General features: G+C 43.8%; 1 protein-coding gene across 1 annotated transcript in view; it reads left to right on the top strand.

Annotated features, from left to right (window-relative positions):
• Nucleotides 1–14,652, top strand: part of Rcl1 (RNA terminal phosphate cyclase like 1) — a 42,807-nt gene that overhangs the window by 10,837 nt on the left and 17,318 nt on the right. The window contains exons 2-5 of the mRNA XM_051199957.1: nucleotides 4,864–4,935; nucleotides 6,799–6,974; nucleotides 9,872–9,946; nucleotides 10,390–10,514. Coding sequence (XP_051055914.1) covers nucleotides 4,864–4,935; nucleotides 6,799–6,974; nucleotides 9,872–9,946; nucleotides 10,390–10,514 — 448 coding nt within the window. The remainder of the gene's footprint in view (nucleotides 1–4,863; nucleotides 4,936–6,798; nucleotides 6,975–9,871; nucleotides 9,947–10,389; nucleotides 10,515–14,652) is intronic.

Here is a 14,652-nt window from a genome sequence, read left to right as displayed (position 1 = left end):
ATGCTGAATCGGAACTCATTTCTTCCTGCTTCAGCCTCTTGAGTTCTAAGACTACAATCACATCCTGCAGGTCAGGCTTTAAAACATTCTTAACAAATACATAGTATTGCAAAGTTTGATGAAGTCATTATTTAACTTTTAAAGTGTGTGAAAAAGAACTTAGATTTTATGTGAAATTTTATGCATTTAAAAATACATGCGCATGGTTCCCTTTAGAGAGAAGAAAGGAATTTAGAGTCTGACTTCTAGTCTCCACTATGAAACAGTGTTACCAATTTGTGTCTAACTGCTCCTTTTCTCTCCCACCACTCTCTTTATCACCCCCTCTTTCTTACACACACACACACACACACACACACACACACACACACACACACACACACATTGTTTTTACATAGTCATCTGTATGGTTTGTACAGTTTTTTTTTTCTTTTTTTATACCTTGGCAGTGACTCATACTAGTTGAATACATACATCAAAAATGTCATTGATTCCAAGGCTGCAGTGTTTTGCTGTGGATTTGCTGTGAGCTAGCCAGTTAGCTATTTGTAGACATTTGAGTTAGAATACCTCTTAATTGAACTCTTTCTTTCTTTCTTTCTTTCTTTCTTTCTTTCTTTCTTTCTTTCTTTCTTCCTTCCTTCCTTCCTTCCTTCCTTCATTTCTTCTTTCTTCCTTCCTTCCTTTTTTTTTTTTTTTTTTCTTTCAGAGACAGAGTTTCTCTTTATTGCTTTGGAGCCTGTCCTAGAACTAGCTCTGTAGACCAGGCTGGCCTTGAACTCACAGATCTGCCTGCCTCTGCCTCCCGAGTGCTGGGATTAAAGGCATGTACCACCAACACCCTGCTTAATTGAACTCTTAAGTATAGTTAGTTCATTGAAATTTGCTCTTTTCAGGTGGTTCTCAGAGTGTGAAGTCAGCCTGGTGTAAATTCCATAGCAGCTAGGATATGTATGTATGTTCATATGTACACATACACATATGCTATCTCCCAAAAAAAAAAAAAAAAAAAAAAAAAAGGAGTGGGGTTGGATTAGCTTCTTCTTGTTATCCTTTATTTATTTTCCTTTTTGAGACAAGGGTTGTCTGTGTGTCTCAGATTGGCCTGAAAGTTCTGGTCCTCCTGCTCAGATGATAATGCATATGACCCTTGTTTTTAAAGTGTAAATATGGATCTTCAAGATGACTCTGTGGCCAAAGGTGTTTGTGGAGCAAGCCTGTCAACCCAAGTCCTATCCCTGGAATACTCAAAAAGGTAGACAGATTTGACATTTAAAAGAACCCAAGAGATCCTTTAAGACACAAAACAGTGCATAAGAGATTGTACCCTGAACCTGTGTGATCCTCCAGCCAGGTCAAGAAGTAGAACCTTGTCTGTGCCTGTGTACTTGTAACCATTCACAGCTGTCTGCTGTGTCTCAGACGGCAGCCACATCTGAGTTATACTATGTATTCCCACACAGTGCAGTAGCATTGTGCTTAGTTTTGAAACGCTTACCCCTAAGTTTTTTGGCCATCTGAAGTTTTAGACACAGAGGAGTAATCCAGAAGGGAAGATTTCAGGTAGGAAGCTGAATGGGTGGCGCTCCTGTGCTTCTTGACTTATGAGGCTGGGGATCTGGCTCTAGTGTTGGGCAAATTTGAGGTGGTCTTTTGTACCAGATGATGGAGCTGTACCTTCACTGGTGGAAGGCCTCTGGAGCTAGCTTGGAGTCTAGCTTTCTGAAGTGCATGTTTGCAGTGACCCTGGCTGATCTGCCTGGAGGTCCTTTGAGGTGCTGTTCTCTTCCTACTCATGTTCCTGCCAAATGATGGCTTCTGACTGAGGTCATGATTAAGAGCACCCGTGGATTGCAAAACAAAATGATTTTAAAGTCCCTCCCTTCCTTTCTCCCTCCAGCTCTACTTTTTTCTTCTCTTCCTTCTCTTTCTTAATCTGTAAGATTTATGGGGCTTTAATTTTAGGCTTCATTCTTGAATCTAGAAAGCTTGAGCAGATCAAAAGCTTGCTTCTTTCAGAGTCATTTCCTAACTAGAAAATCACATTGTCATTCAAATTGTGCCTGTTTTTAGAAGTAGAATGTTCTATAGAAGCAATGAATTACATCCTTCAGTTACTTTCAGATTTTTGTGATGATATCCATAGAAGAACTTACTACAGCTAAAGATTCTTGAATACCCTTGCTATACTCTTTCTCTTTGAGGCATTTCTTCTAAGATATGCCCCATTCCCCACCAAGCCCCCCATTCTGGTTGATGCCTGACCTACACATAGTATTGAACTCTAGTTTTGCATAGTTTAGTTTTTATTTTAATCAGGGTCTCACTGTGTAGGTCGGATGGCCTGGTGTTTGCTTTGTTCCCACACTGAACTTGAACTCTTGATCCTTCTACCCCAATCTCTTTAGTTCTAGGATTGCCAGCATGCACAACCATTCCTTGCAAACCCTTTTTTCACTATACATAAGTGCATATTATATATGATAGGCATATGCTTCTAAGCATATATGATTTTAATGTCCTGGATAAAGGTAGGATTCATATCCTGGAAGACCTGAAGAGAATTGTTTATCTCTAGACCTTTCCTTTTAATATTTTCACTGTCATTGACGTAGTAATTCTTAAAAACATTTATTTAGTGTGTGCATGTGGAGGTCAGAAGACAACTGGTCAACCCTTTCCTTGCATCATGTGGGGCCCAGGGATCAACCTCAGGCCCTCAGCCTTTGTGGTAGTGCCTTTATCTTCTTAGATTCCACAGGCCTGCCTGATAGTAATTAAAACTGGGAACATAAGCTGGCGTGGTGACACACTCATTTAATCCCAACATTTGGGAGTTCCAGTTCAAGGCCAGCCTAGTCTACAGAGCGAGTTCAAGACAGTTAGAGTACATAAAACCTTAGCTTGAAAAACAAAAACAAACAAACAAACAAACAAAAAAAAAACTGGAAACAAATTACTGATTGGTTGGGGTCTGCTATAGTCCATATTGTTTGTACTCTAAAGGAGTGTTGGTTGTTTATTTTGATTTTCTAGACAGGGTTTCTCTTTGTATCCCTGGCTGTTCTGGAACTCACTATGTACTCCAGGCTGATTTTGAACTCACAGAGATCTGACTATCCCTCTGCCTCGTCTACAGGCGCCTTCCAGGACAGGCTCCAAAACTACCTAGAAATCTGGTCTTAAAAACAAAACAAAAACAAAAAAGGAGTGTTGATTGAGGGCCTTTCAGCCACTTGCAGAATCTTTCATTGTGTTTGGGTTTCCTAGGGGTAGGGCTTGGTTTTGAGGTGTTATAAGTAGAAAGGCAGACTCATCCTGATGTGGCTGAAGATATTTGGAGAGGCAGGGTGAAAGGCTAGAGAACCTGATCCCCTTTCATGCTTAAGTTCCTCCTGTCTTCCACTCTTCCCTACATCCCTTTCTCTTTTAAAGACTTGCTCGTGGCTTTGTTTGTTTGGTCTCATTGAGGACAGTTGGCTTGCCTGGAACTCACAATGTACTTAGGCTGGTTCCAACCTCATAACAGTTCTCCTGCCTTAGCCTCCCAAGTGCTGGGACTGCAGGTGTGAACCCACCATGCCTGGTTTTTGACAAGTTACTAGATTTTAGATAATATTTATTAAGGCAAATATTGGAGGCTAGACTGATGGATCAGGAGTTAAGGGGATTGCTGCTCCTGTAGAGAACTGGGGTTTGGTTCTGAGCACCCACATCACATGGTGGCTCACAAGTGTCTTTAACCCCAATTACAGGGGATCTGCCGTCTGCTTCCAGCTCCAAGGACACACAGCACGTACTTGATGCTTGTACGTACATGCAGGCAAAGCCACACATACATAAAAAGCAAGAATAAATATTTAGAAAGGAATTAAAGAAAATTTGAGCATAAAATGTAAACATTATATAAAAAGTTAAATTCTACCCACTCCTATCAGTAGAAATCCGTTAGTTAATTTTTGCATGCATTTTAAATCGATGGTAGTAATATTTTATATTCAAGCAGAATTTTAAAAAAAAATTCCTTAGTTCTGCAGAGTGTGTTTGCCTATGACAGCTGGAGCAGAAAGCTGAGAGCTCACACTTCGATCCAAGCTGGAAGCAGAGAAAGTGGACTAGATTTGGTACAAGTTTAAACCCTTACAGCCCTTTTCCAGAGATTTGTTTCTCCAACAAGGCCACACATCTCAAACCTTGCCATGCAGGACCACAAGCATGCAAATATCTGAGAGTGTGGAGTATGTGGACGTTTCTCATTCAAACTACCACCTTTGGAAGTTCTTTATAGGTTGGGTAGTTTTGCTTATTTGTTTTGAGGCAGAGTCTCACTATGTTGTGTTGGAGGGCCTTGAACTCAGATCCTCTTGTCCTAGCCTCTCATGAGCAGGGGTTAAAGTTGTGTGCTGCCACACCGGGCTTTTTAATAGGTCCTGTGTGGGTAAAAGTAGCATTCTTATTAGATTGCTAGAGTGCCGTATGTAAGGAGTAAGGTTTTTCCGCCCGCCGCCTGGTCTTGTCCCACCACCGCGCCAGCCCCAATTAGCACACAGAGACTCTGTATTTGAAACATATTTACAAAATGACATCTCCCATCTGCTGTGTGTATGTGTGTATGTGTGTGTGTGTGTGTGCGCGCGCGCGTACGTTGTTGGTGTTGTTGTCATTATTGTTGGATATGAGAACTGAATTGTCCTCCTCAGTGTTCTTTACCGCCTCAGGCCCCTCAGCCTATGATTGATCTGTCAGCCAGTTCCAGAGGGAACCCCAGATGAGATGCTAGAAGCAAAGGTTACTTCAGGACTTGGATGACATGTGCTTTTTAGAAATGGTGCCTGAAGATTTTACCTTTTTTTCTCCTCACAGATTTTGAAGCAAGCTTTATAAGGCTGTTGGACAAAATCACTAATGGTTCTCGAATTGAAATCAACCAAACAGGTAGGCTTCTTCTCTCTGTTCCTAAAAGCACCTACCTGTACTGTGCAGTTATTCCTCTGCTTCTTATTTGGGTGGTAATACTGTGTTATGTTAAAACAACAAACTTTACTAACTTTTGTGTTGTCTAAGCCATCAGCATGAGTGTTTGGAGAGGACCTTTTGAAACTGCTAAGTGGAGATTATAAGATAGTTCATTGTGCTGGATCATAACTACAGTACTTTCAACTGGAAAGACCCAGTGTGTTTATGTTATGACCATGTATATATGTACACACAAGCATAAATATATGAGTTCTCCCAGTGTTTAAGAGGCGTAATAGAACTAAGGCTGTAGATTAATGGTACAGTGTGTGCCCAGCTTGCTCAAGGCTTCCTTAACACTGGAAGAAAAGAAATAAGGGAAATGCACTTTGGTTTAGAGAAATAGACAAGTGGTCATTTCATATAAATGGGAGCATTCAGTTCTTCATATACTTAGCACATATGTAAACTTCCTATATTCAGCATAGCAACCATGTTGAATTCTTTTTTTGTTTGTTTGTTTTTGTTTTGCTTTTCAAGACAGGGTTTCTCTGTATTGCTTTGGAGCCTGTCCTGGAACTAGCTCTGCAGACCAGGCTGGCCTCAAACTCACAGAGATCAGCCTGCCTCTGCCTCCGCTCCTGAGTGCTGGAATTAAAGGCGTGTACCACTAACGCCCATGTTGAATTCTTGCAACAAAATCCCAGATACACTGTATTGTTGTGGATACTGAAACCTATTTTATTTTAAAGATTTGATTCAAGTTTATATAAATACATTTCAAGAAATTTGATAATCCCCTCAGCCTCTTCCTCTTCTAGCCTCTTCCTCCTTCAGGTACCCGGGTCACAGCTCAGCAGGCCTGTGCTTTCTCTGTTCTGTTGCTGGTTGCTTTCCTATGCTGGGCTCTCTGTGTCTTTCTGTGGGTTACAGTTTAGTTCTTTTACTATATAGTTGGGCAGGCATTATTTAACTACCCAGTTGATAATCATTTGAGTTCCTTGGTAGTTTTTCTTGTTGTTGCTACTAGAGCCGTTATCTATATTGACTAGGAAATAGGGCACACATGTGTGGCACCATGAATAAGCCACCTGTATTCCACAAAGGGTTCTTCAGCCTTTACAGTATGCTGACACTCTTAAGAAAGAAGGGGAATTTGGAGTCACATGGGGCATTGTACCATGAAGATGTGCTGGTCTCTGCATTGAGCCACACGAATGAAGAACAGGTCCAGGAATGAGTTGTTCATCTGTCCCTTTCTGTCTGTGCTTCCCTTGATATGTGCAGTGTGAATATTTTTGGATTGCATGAATATGTGAAAAACTGAACTAGGATAATAATGAGGATCAGCTGACAAAATAAGTTGAGATATTTCACTAGCTAATATCAAATTAAAATAGCTGTCACTGATGGTATTTGATGTTACAAGAATCTGGTTTGTGTGGGTATCATGTTTGGGAAGTGGTATGCGTGAGAGACCTCATTTGAGGGGAGTGTACAGGATGCGGGCCACTGGTGTGCTGAGATATTGGTCCACAGACCTACAGCCAGCATCTGAGTGTGCTGGAAGCTTGGTGTCTGTTAGGAGCCTTCTGTGTTCTCTTACATAGCTTGGAGGAGTTTCCATATGACTGTTACTGAATTGTACCCATAGCTTATTACTGTTAGAGGCTTAGTGGTGGTGAGTCAGCTTTTGATGTGAGATGTGGACTCTGAGGAATGACATTTTGAGCTTCCTGGATGCTTTAGTCAGATTCCCTTTGGAACTCACTACGTTTGTTGTCTTGGTACTTAATTTTGTTCCTGCTGCATCGTTTGTTATTTTTTTCCTCTTGGTTTAAGGAACAACCTTGTATTACCAGCCTGGCCTCCTGTATGGGGGGTCTGTGGAGCATGACTGTAGTGTTCTCCGCAGCATTGGCTATTACCTGGAGGCCCTGCTTTGCCTGGCTCCGTTTATGAAGCACCCATTAAAAATCATTCTACGAGGAGTGACCAATGACCAAGTTGACCCTTCGGTGAGTATGGGGTCAAATCATAGTGTGATTTTTCTTAGTGTTGTCACAGCCCAATTTCTTAGAAAAAAGTTTCTTATAAGTACAGTTTTGTTTTCACGTGCATTTTGTTTGCTGCTTACTTACCCTGAGACATGGAGTTAGTTAATTTACTCCAAGACACAGGTGAGTTAAGACCCATGATTATCAAGTTGAGAGGATGGCTAACATTCGTCAAAGAGAACCTGTCTCTGTTGTGTCTATGAACCTTCAGAACTGATGCTGGCTGTCTCATCCTGCTTGACTGCAGTGTGGGTGGGGTTTTGGTAAGATTGTGTGAGCACTGAGGCTAGAGGGCAGCGGATCAAAGTTATAGGCAGCAGGAAATGATATCTCTGGGCATTGCCACAGTATAATCATGTCCTATCCAGGCCTCCGCCATAAACTCAAGGACTTTTCACTTAAAGAGGTTTTCGACAAAGTGGGCATGAAGGCAGGGAAGGAATGTGTGAGTGTTGGTAGTTGTGGGAAACAGCAAGCTTCTCGCTAAGCGTGTTAATGGTTTAACACCCAACAAAAATGTTCATTTTATTCACCATAGTTATCAGTGTCTGTGTTAACATCTTATGGGGAGGAAGGGAGTCCACATGAGGACACTTCACTGTCCAGAAGAAACTTTGGACAACTGGTGGCCATGCACTGAAGAGGCATCTTACCTTCACTGCAGATAGACCATTGCAGCTTCCAGGGGTAGCTGCGGGGCGTTGCAAGTTTCCTGACTGGGAAGGAACAGTTAATGGCGACTGCTCATACTTACCAAGGTTCGCACTGTGGTCCCATTATGTAATGTGTTTCTGGGCAGTTGAGGACTTATTCCTCAGTTCTTGGAAATTTAACTACATGGACTCTACATAGGATGCCAAGTACAGTGCAAGATTTGCAGTTTTCAGCTGTGGGTGAAAGAATGCTGTGCAACCTGTTTAGAATTTTAAATTAGAGCTGCTTCTTGCTCCATCTCCCCCACATTGTCTGGAGATTCTAGGAAATGGTTCCTTTGGTTAAAATAGGAGAGGAGGTGCATGCACCTTTAGATTGTAGGTAGGTGAAGTGTCTCAAATAATGTGGGAACTCAGGCTTGGGGTTTTAGCACTTGCCCTCTGTTTCATACTTTTTCTATAATTGCTAATGCTCATAAGCACTGATTAAAATTTTTTTAAACACTATGTATTAGTAACAATAATCAGTTGATGAATTCTTGTTGCAGTGTGCTTAAAGCACATCTGTCCTCACAGTTAGGAGATGCTTTATGTTTGCTAGCTATGGCTAAAATATCCTTGTTTAACCTAGGTTAACACAAAAGTGCCTTGTTGTGATAGGTCTTAATAATAAAAACCCAGAGTCAGATATAGGGGTATATGCTGAAAGGTCAGAGACATAAAGGAGCAGCCGCAAGAGAGACCTCTACCATCTACTGAATCCTCAGACCAAAGGGACCATCCTGTCCCTACAAATCCTCAGACTGAATGCTCAGGCTGCATCTCTCTCTTGTCTCCTCCTGCCTTATATTCCTCTCTCCACCCAGCCATATCCCTTCCTGTCTCTACCTCCTTAGTATTGGGATTAAAGGCATGTCACTCCAAATGCTGGGATCACCTTTGTGTGAGCTCTGTTTCTCTTTTAGACAAACTCAGTCTTGTGTAGCCCTGGACCGCCTTGAACTCCCAGAGATCAGTCTGCCTCTGTCTCCCTAGGGCTGGGATTAAAGGTGTATACCACCACTGCCTGGCTTCTAGGGCAAGTGCCTGATCTTCAGGCAAGCTCTATTTGTTAGATCATAAACAAATTATCAGCACAGTGCCTAATTAAAGAGTAACTTCTTCAGCCTATGGGATCTTCAGCCATCTTCTGTGTTTTCTGTGCTGCTGCTCTCTTCATAAGAATGGATGTCATGAGTCATTAGTTCTTCCCTTAAAAAACTCTCGTTATTTTGGGCTGTATAACTGGAAACCGAAAGGCAGAAGCTGGCCCTGATAGAGAGATATGCATCGTGCAGATTCTGTATCTTATTCTGATAACATTGCTATAACAAAGTTCCTGAGACTAGGCTGTTGGTCCATTAAAACTTTTTTCTCTTCTGGAAGCTGGGAAGTTCAAGAGATGGTGGTATATACTATAATGTGGTTGAGGGTCATGTAAATGATTAAATTAGCTAATCTGTAATAGTTTGCTGGATCCTACCCTGCCACACCCAGTCCATTCTGAAGGTGCTCTTGGCCTTCTACATCCTGTCTAGTTCTACATCATTTCTGCAGGCTTGACACCTGTCTTAGGGAGGGAAACTTAGATTGCTGTGGTATTTTTGGCTGGAGCCCTGTAGCTCATCAGAGGCTGAGTTTGGGACTAGGACCAGGGCTTCTGGTCTCTTGTGCTCATGTAGCTACCACGTTTGCTTCCTCTCCTAGTACAGCCTCCCCAGGGCCTTCCGGGAGCTCTGGGTATGGAAGAGATAACAGTAATCTGGGAAAACCCTGCCACGAACTGTCATATGCTTTGAGGGCATCAGCCCCTAAGCCCCCAGCACATGGATTGGGCACCTGTATCAAGATTCTTAGGTCAACTTTGAGCAGTTTGTTTGGTATACTCTGACCTGGACAGATAGCAGCTCTAAGTGCTAAAGAGTTTGCATAGTGATACATATAATATATGTATTTATAATATAATATATATGGAAAAGATTAGTGTTATAATAATATTTATTTATTAATAAATAAAATGATGCCATGTGACACCTATGAAAATGAACAGAGGTTACAGTTCGTTTTCTGTGTGAGTCCAGCAGTCTCTTAATTCTTGTTTGCTTCTTGAACTCTATCTACATGTCCAAAAGTTAATTAAAAATTCTACTTTGAATAAACTTACAGGTTGATGTTCTTAAGGCAACGGCACTCCCTTTATTGAAACAGTTTGGAATTGATGGGGAGTCATTTGAGCTAAAGGTAAGAATCTAAGACATTTTTAAAATTTAACTTATTAGAAGAAACATGTGCCACATTTTAAATAATCATATATCAACAATGATTTACAGGGCTTATTCACTGATGTTTTAGGCCTCAAACTGAAAGAGATCCTTTAATAGTGGCAATAGTAGCCAGCAGTCATGTGGTACTTACTCTGTGGTAGGTGCTGTTATAAACACTTTAGAGGTATTGCGCCTTCCCACCCCACCACCTGTTGGTTAGCCGAGGAATAGGACTACATGGAGTCTAGCCCTTTGCCTCTCTGGTCTGAATCACCCTGGTATAATTTGTGTCAGGGGCCTCTGAGAATCCACAGTGTCTTCAAAGCCTGGTGGGAATGATTTAACCTTCCTGGGCTGGGGTGTGGGAGGCCATGTTTCCTGTGTGCTTTATCCCCTGTGTGCCCCTCACCATTTGTGCAGATCCTGCGGCGGGGAATGCCCCCTGGAGGAGGAGGCGAAGTGCTTTTCTCATGCCCTGTAAGGAAGGTCCTGAAGCCCGTCCAGCTCACAGACCCAGGAAAAATCAAGCGTATCAGAGGAATGGCGTATCCTTTGCAGCAGATCTGTTTCTTTTCTTGCCTCCACTATTTGCGTTTTAGACAACAGTCTCATAAAAGCCAGTGGTGAAATTGTCGGGGTTGGGATCTGTTTATTCATTCTATGCCTCACAGTGACAAGGCTGACTCATCATTTTTCCTCACTGCCTGCTACACTATCTGAGGGTGGAAACAATTCTGTAAAGTAGAGCTCTGGTCTGGCTTGTAAAATGGTGCCGGGGTAGGGGCGGTGGCTGGGGGGATCTGGGGCAAGGAAGGGGGCCACTTGTTTGGGAGGCTGGACTCTTAAGAAGTGGTTCTCCTGCGTCCTTGGGGGGGCGATCACAATGCACCCCTGTTAAGCTTCACATAAGGGAAACAGGTATAAAAGCTCTGTTTGCTAATAATGTCCCATAGCTAATTGGCACAACTGGGACTTAAACCTTGTCAGTAACCCCGGGCTTTACCCTCTGTTTTTTTCCCTGGATGGAACAAAGATGGGGCATTTGACTGAGCCTTAAAGGCTGGAGGCTTGTGAAGCAGGGCAAGACAGGAGGATGATTCCGTGGGAAAAGTGGGCCTTTGCTGAGGAAGTGTCACACCAGCCTCCCGGGGAGTGGCTGACAATGCCAGCCGCAGGACTCAGGTGGTCATTGACAGCTGATGAACGCAGTGAGGTCTGAATTGAGCAGGAGCGGGCGAAGACCTGATGGCCATTTTGAGCAGTTGGCCTTTATTTAAAAGTCAGTGATTTTCATCTGGAGAGCAAATTTGCATGTTAGGAGGACAGCTTACATACAAGCTTTTGTGAAGCACTTGGAAAGTATGGCTGTGGAAGAAAATCACCTAATGGCAGCCCTTAGAGGCAGTGGTAGCAGAATTATTGCCCTACAGAGAGGCAAGGAGGTGTTCGTTAGAGGATTGGTGAGAGCCGCTGTGAGAGAGGCTGTAGAGGGAGGGTACACGCGGAAGAGGATTGGGAGTCATTGGAGCTGGTTTTGAAGCCTCTCACCAAGGCTTGCTGGTAGGGATGTTTGCTCTGACTATAGCTACCAAAGAGGGGTAGGGTAGTGTCTTAGGGTTTTCACAGCTGTGAAGAGATGCCATGACCATGGCAGCTCATAAAGAAAACATTTATTTGGTGTTGCTCGCTTACAGTTTCAGAGGTTCAGCCCATCATCATCATCATGATGGGGGAGCATGGCAGCGTGCAGGCAGATGTGGTGCTGGAGCTGAGAGCAGTTCCACATCTTGCAGGCAACCGGAAGTCAACTAAGACTCAGGTAGTACCCTGAGTATAGGAAACCTCAAAGCCCGCCCCCCACAGTGGCGTATTTCCTCCAACAAAGCCACGTCTCCTAACAGTGCCACTCCCGCAGGTGGGATAGGGGTGAGGCTGAGTTCAGTGTTACACATGCTCAATTTGATGGCTTCAGTGAAATAGCCTATAGAAAAGGACATTGGGATTGAGGATCTGTAGCTCTGGGGCAAGATGAGGGCTAGAAGGGAATGCTTTGAAGTCAGCAGTCACGAAGAATGCAAAGAGGGAGGCTTGAACCGCGAGAGGCCTTCAGAACTGGAAAGTGAAGACAGAGTGAGGAGTAGTATAACCACTGGGCCCCCTGGAAGCCCAGGCTACTCGGTACCTGCTAAGTGGAAGGCCTGGAAAGAGCTTTTTTTAAAGCAGTGATGGAGGCAGAACACACGTGACCAGTTCTGGATTATGGGTTGAAAGAGGGGGAAGTAGGTGTGTTCAAGTTGTTCTTTGCAGAATCGACATTGGAAAGAGGAGAAAGATGAGGTCGTGGCTCGATGAAGAAAGGGTTCAGAATCTACTCCTCTTTGAGACAGATTGTGGCTAGTCAGGTCAGTTAGGCTGTAAAGCCCTTGCCTTGTAAATATGTCCTGAGTTTGATTTCTCAGAACCTACTTTTAAAAGCCAGGTGTTGTAGTGGCATATGTATAGTTCTGCAGAGAGGATCCTGGGTATAGCTCTTTGCTCTTTGGGAGGGGGCTCCCAAATAAATACATGGAGTATTATTCTTTCTTATGCATGTCCAGCCTTAGCTTGGCTTATTTCTGGCCAGCTTTTTTTTTTTTTTTTTTTAAAGTTATCCAGTCTGTCTTTCCCCTCTGGGCTCTTACCCTTCTCTATTTCTGTATGTTTTTTTTTTTTTTTTACTTCTTACTCTGTATCTTGCTGTGTAGCTGGGTGACTGGCCCATGCCACCTTGACGGTGGCCAGCAGCTGTGACTAGAGAGTAGTCTCCTTTTATTGACTGCATGCAATCCACCCACATTGACAGGAGCAAGGGCGCATGTGCTCTTCGTTTCATGCTGCTGATCCAGAGCTCATGGTTCAGCATGGAGAAGTTAGGTACAGAAGCCAGGGATAGGCAGAGCCAGGTGGGTTGGGGGGACTTTTGGGGCAATCTGGGGCTATTCCCATCAATAGAGAAACTAGTTTGAATCTTTTGGTCTGTTTTGCTTTCACACACACATTGTATCACACATGTGTATACATGCAGGGAACACCCTAGCACAACCTCCTGTCTCATGAGGGTAAGAGGAGGCTGTTTTTATTTGTTTGTTTTGTTTTCTGTAGTCAGGTCTATTTAGCTTTGAACAAATGTCTCAGTTCTGCATCCCAAGGGTTTACCCTGTAGGAAGCCGAGAGCCAGGACTTAAGGCCCCCTCCACAGGCTTGACGTGAGCATAAAATAAGGAGATATGTCTGTGAAGAACTTTGGGGTCCATGAGTGCTATGGGGTTGTTGTCTCAGGGTGGGGGCATCTCCTGAGCTGTCCTGTGGAGAGTGGATAGGCTCAGGTTCCAGAAAGATGGCACCCACTCAATCCCGGGGCTGTTTGTCTAAACTGTTCAAAGTACATTTTGAGCAGAAGAGATGGTGATGAAACTGGGCTGTGTATTGAAAAATCCCTTTTCTGCTCTTTCCCCATCCCGGACTTGTCCTTTGAGTCAAGTCAAATATTTATTGAGCCTTTCTGAGTACAAAAGTGGAGCTTCAGAGAGTTGTAAGGGGTACAACGTAAAGACCCTGAGGAGAGTTGTGAGGGGTTGCAGCAGGAAAGCCCCTGTCCTCATGGAGCAAAGACAAGATGTGTCTGAAGGAAAACATGGTACGTTCAGGTCAGGTGCTGGCTGGAGGGTTTCATGCAGGAGGCATCTGTGAAATGAAGAGTGATGGAAGGAAGACTGGATGGAGGTAGGCAGCTCTTCTAGGTGGGGCAGGCTGGTGAGTCTGGACAGCAGGATCCAGGAAGGTTGCTCTTCAGCTGTGTCAGACAAGGAGGGGGCTAGCTGACCGGCCAGGGTCCCATCTGTTTCTTAGTTCTATGGAAATCAAATGTGTTATTGACAGCGATTATTGAGCAGCCTTGTGGGAATGGGCAGCTCACACAGTGCTGGAGTCCGCATGGGCTATGGTGGAGGCAGAGGACCGCATGGTCTCGTTCCCAGTGCTTAGTCCTGCATCTATATCTGTATACCTCCGGCTCTTGAGGGATTGCTGCATCTTGAAGTGGGGTCAGGGTGAGTCTGTCTGTTACACGGTTTTAGTTTGGGGCTATGGGTTCCACATCCTCAGGTACCAACCCTTTTGGCTTTTTTCTCCATTTCGGGAGTTCCTTGTTGTAGAGAGCTTGGTAGTCATTTTCACCAGAGTATCAAGTCCTCACAAATGCAGTGACTGACTCTTAAATCACAGAACGTGTGTTCTGTGTGTTTGGAAAACCTTCAATCTTTCAAACAGTGGCCCCTTGATCAAAATTTTCTGCTTCCCTGTCCCGCTGTTGATATCCTGGGAAAAGTGGGCTGGGGTTGACCCAGGGCCACCCCAGTGTGGTATCTGGCCTGGCCTTACATTCTCTCTCTCTCTCTCTCTCCCTTTCTTTTCTTTCTTTCTTTTTCTTTTCTTGTTTTCTTTTTTGAGACAGGGTTTCTCTGTGTAACTCTGTAGACAAAGCTGGCCTGGCCTGCCTGTCTCTGCCTCCTGAGCACTGGGATTAAAGGCGTGCGCCACCACCGCCTGGCTCTGGCCTTACATTCTTAAAGAGGCTTCTTATATCAGTCAGGCTAGAACATTCTTCACCGGACCCTGATTGTGGCTTTGAAGGAAGTAGGCATC

The sequence above is a fragment of the Phodopus roborovskii genome, unplaced genomic scaffold, assembly GCF_943737965.1.
Source record: "Phodopus roborovskii unplaced genomic scaffold, PHOROB, whole genome shotgun sequence".
In the NCBI taxonomy this organism is placed as follows: Eukaryota; Metazoa; Chordata; class Mammalia; order Rodentia; family Cricetidae; genus Phodopus; species Phodopus roborovskii.
This window is presented reverse-complemented; position numbering and strand designations above follow the sequence as displayed.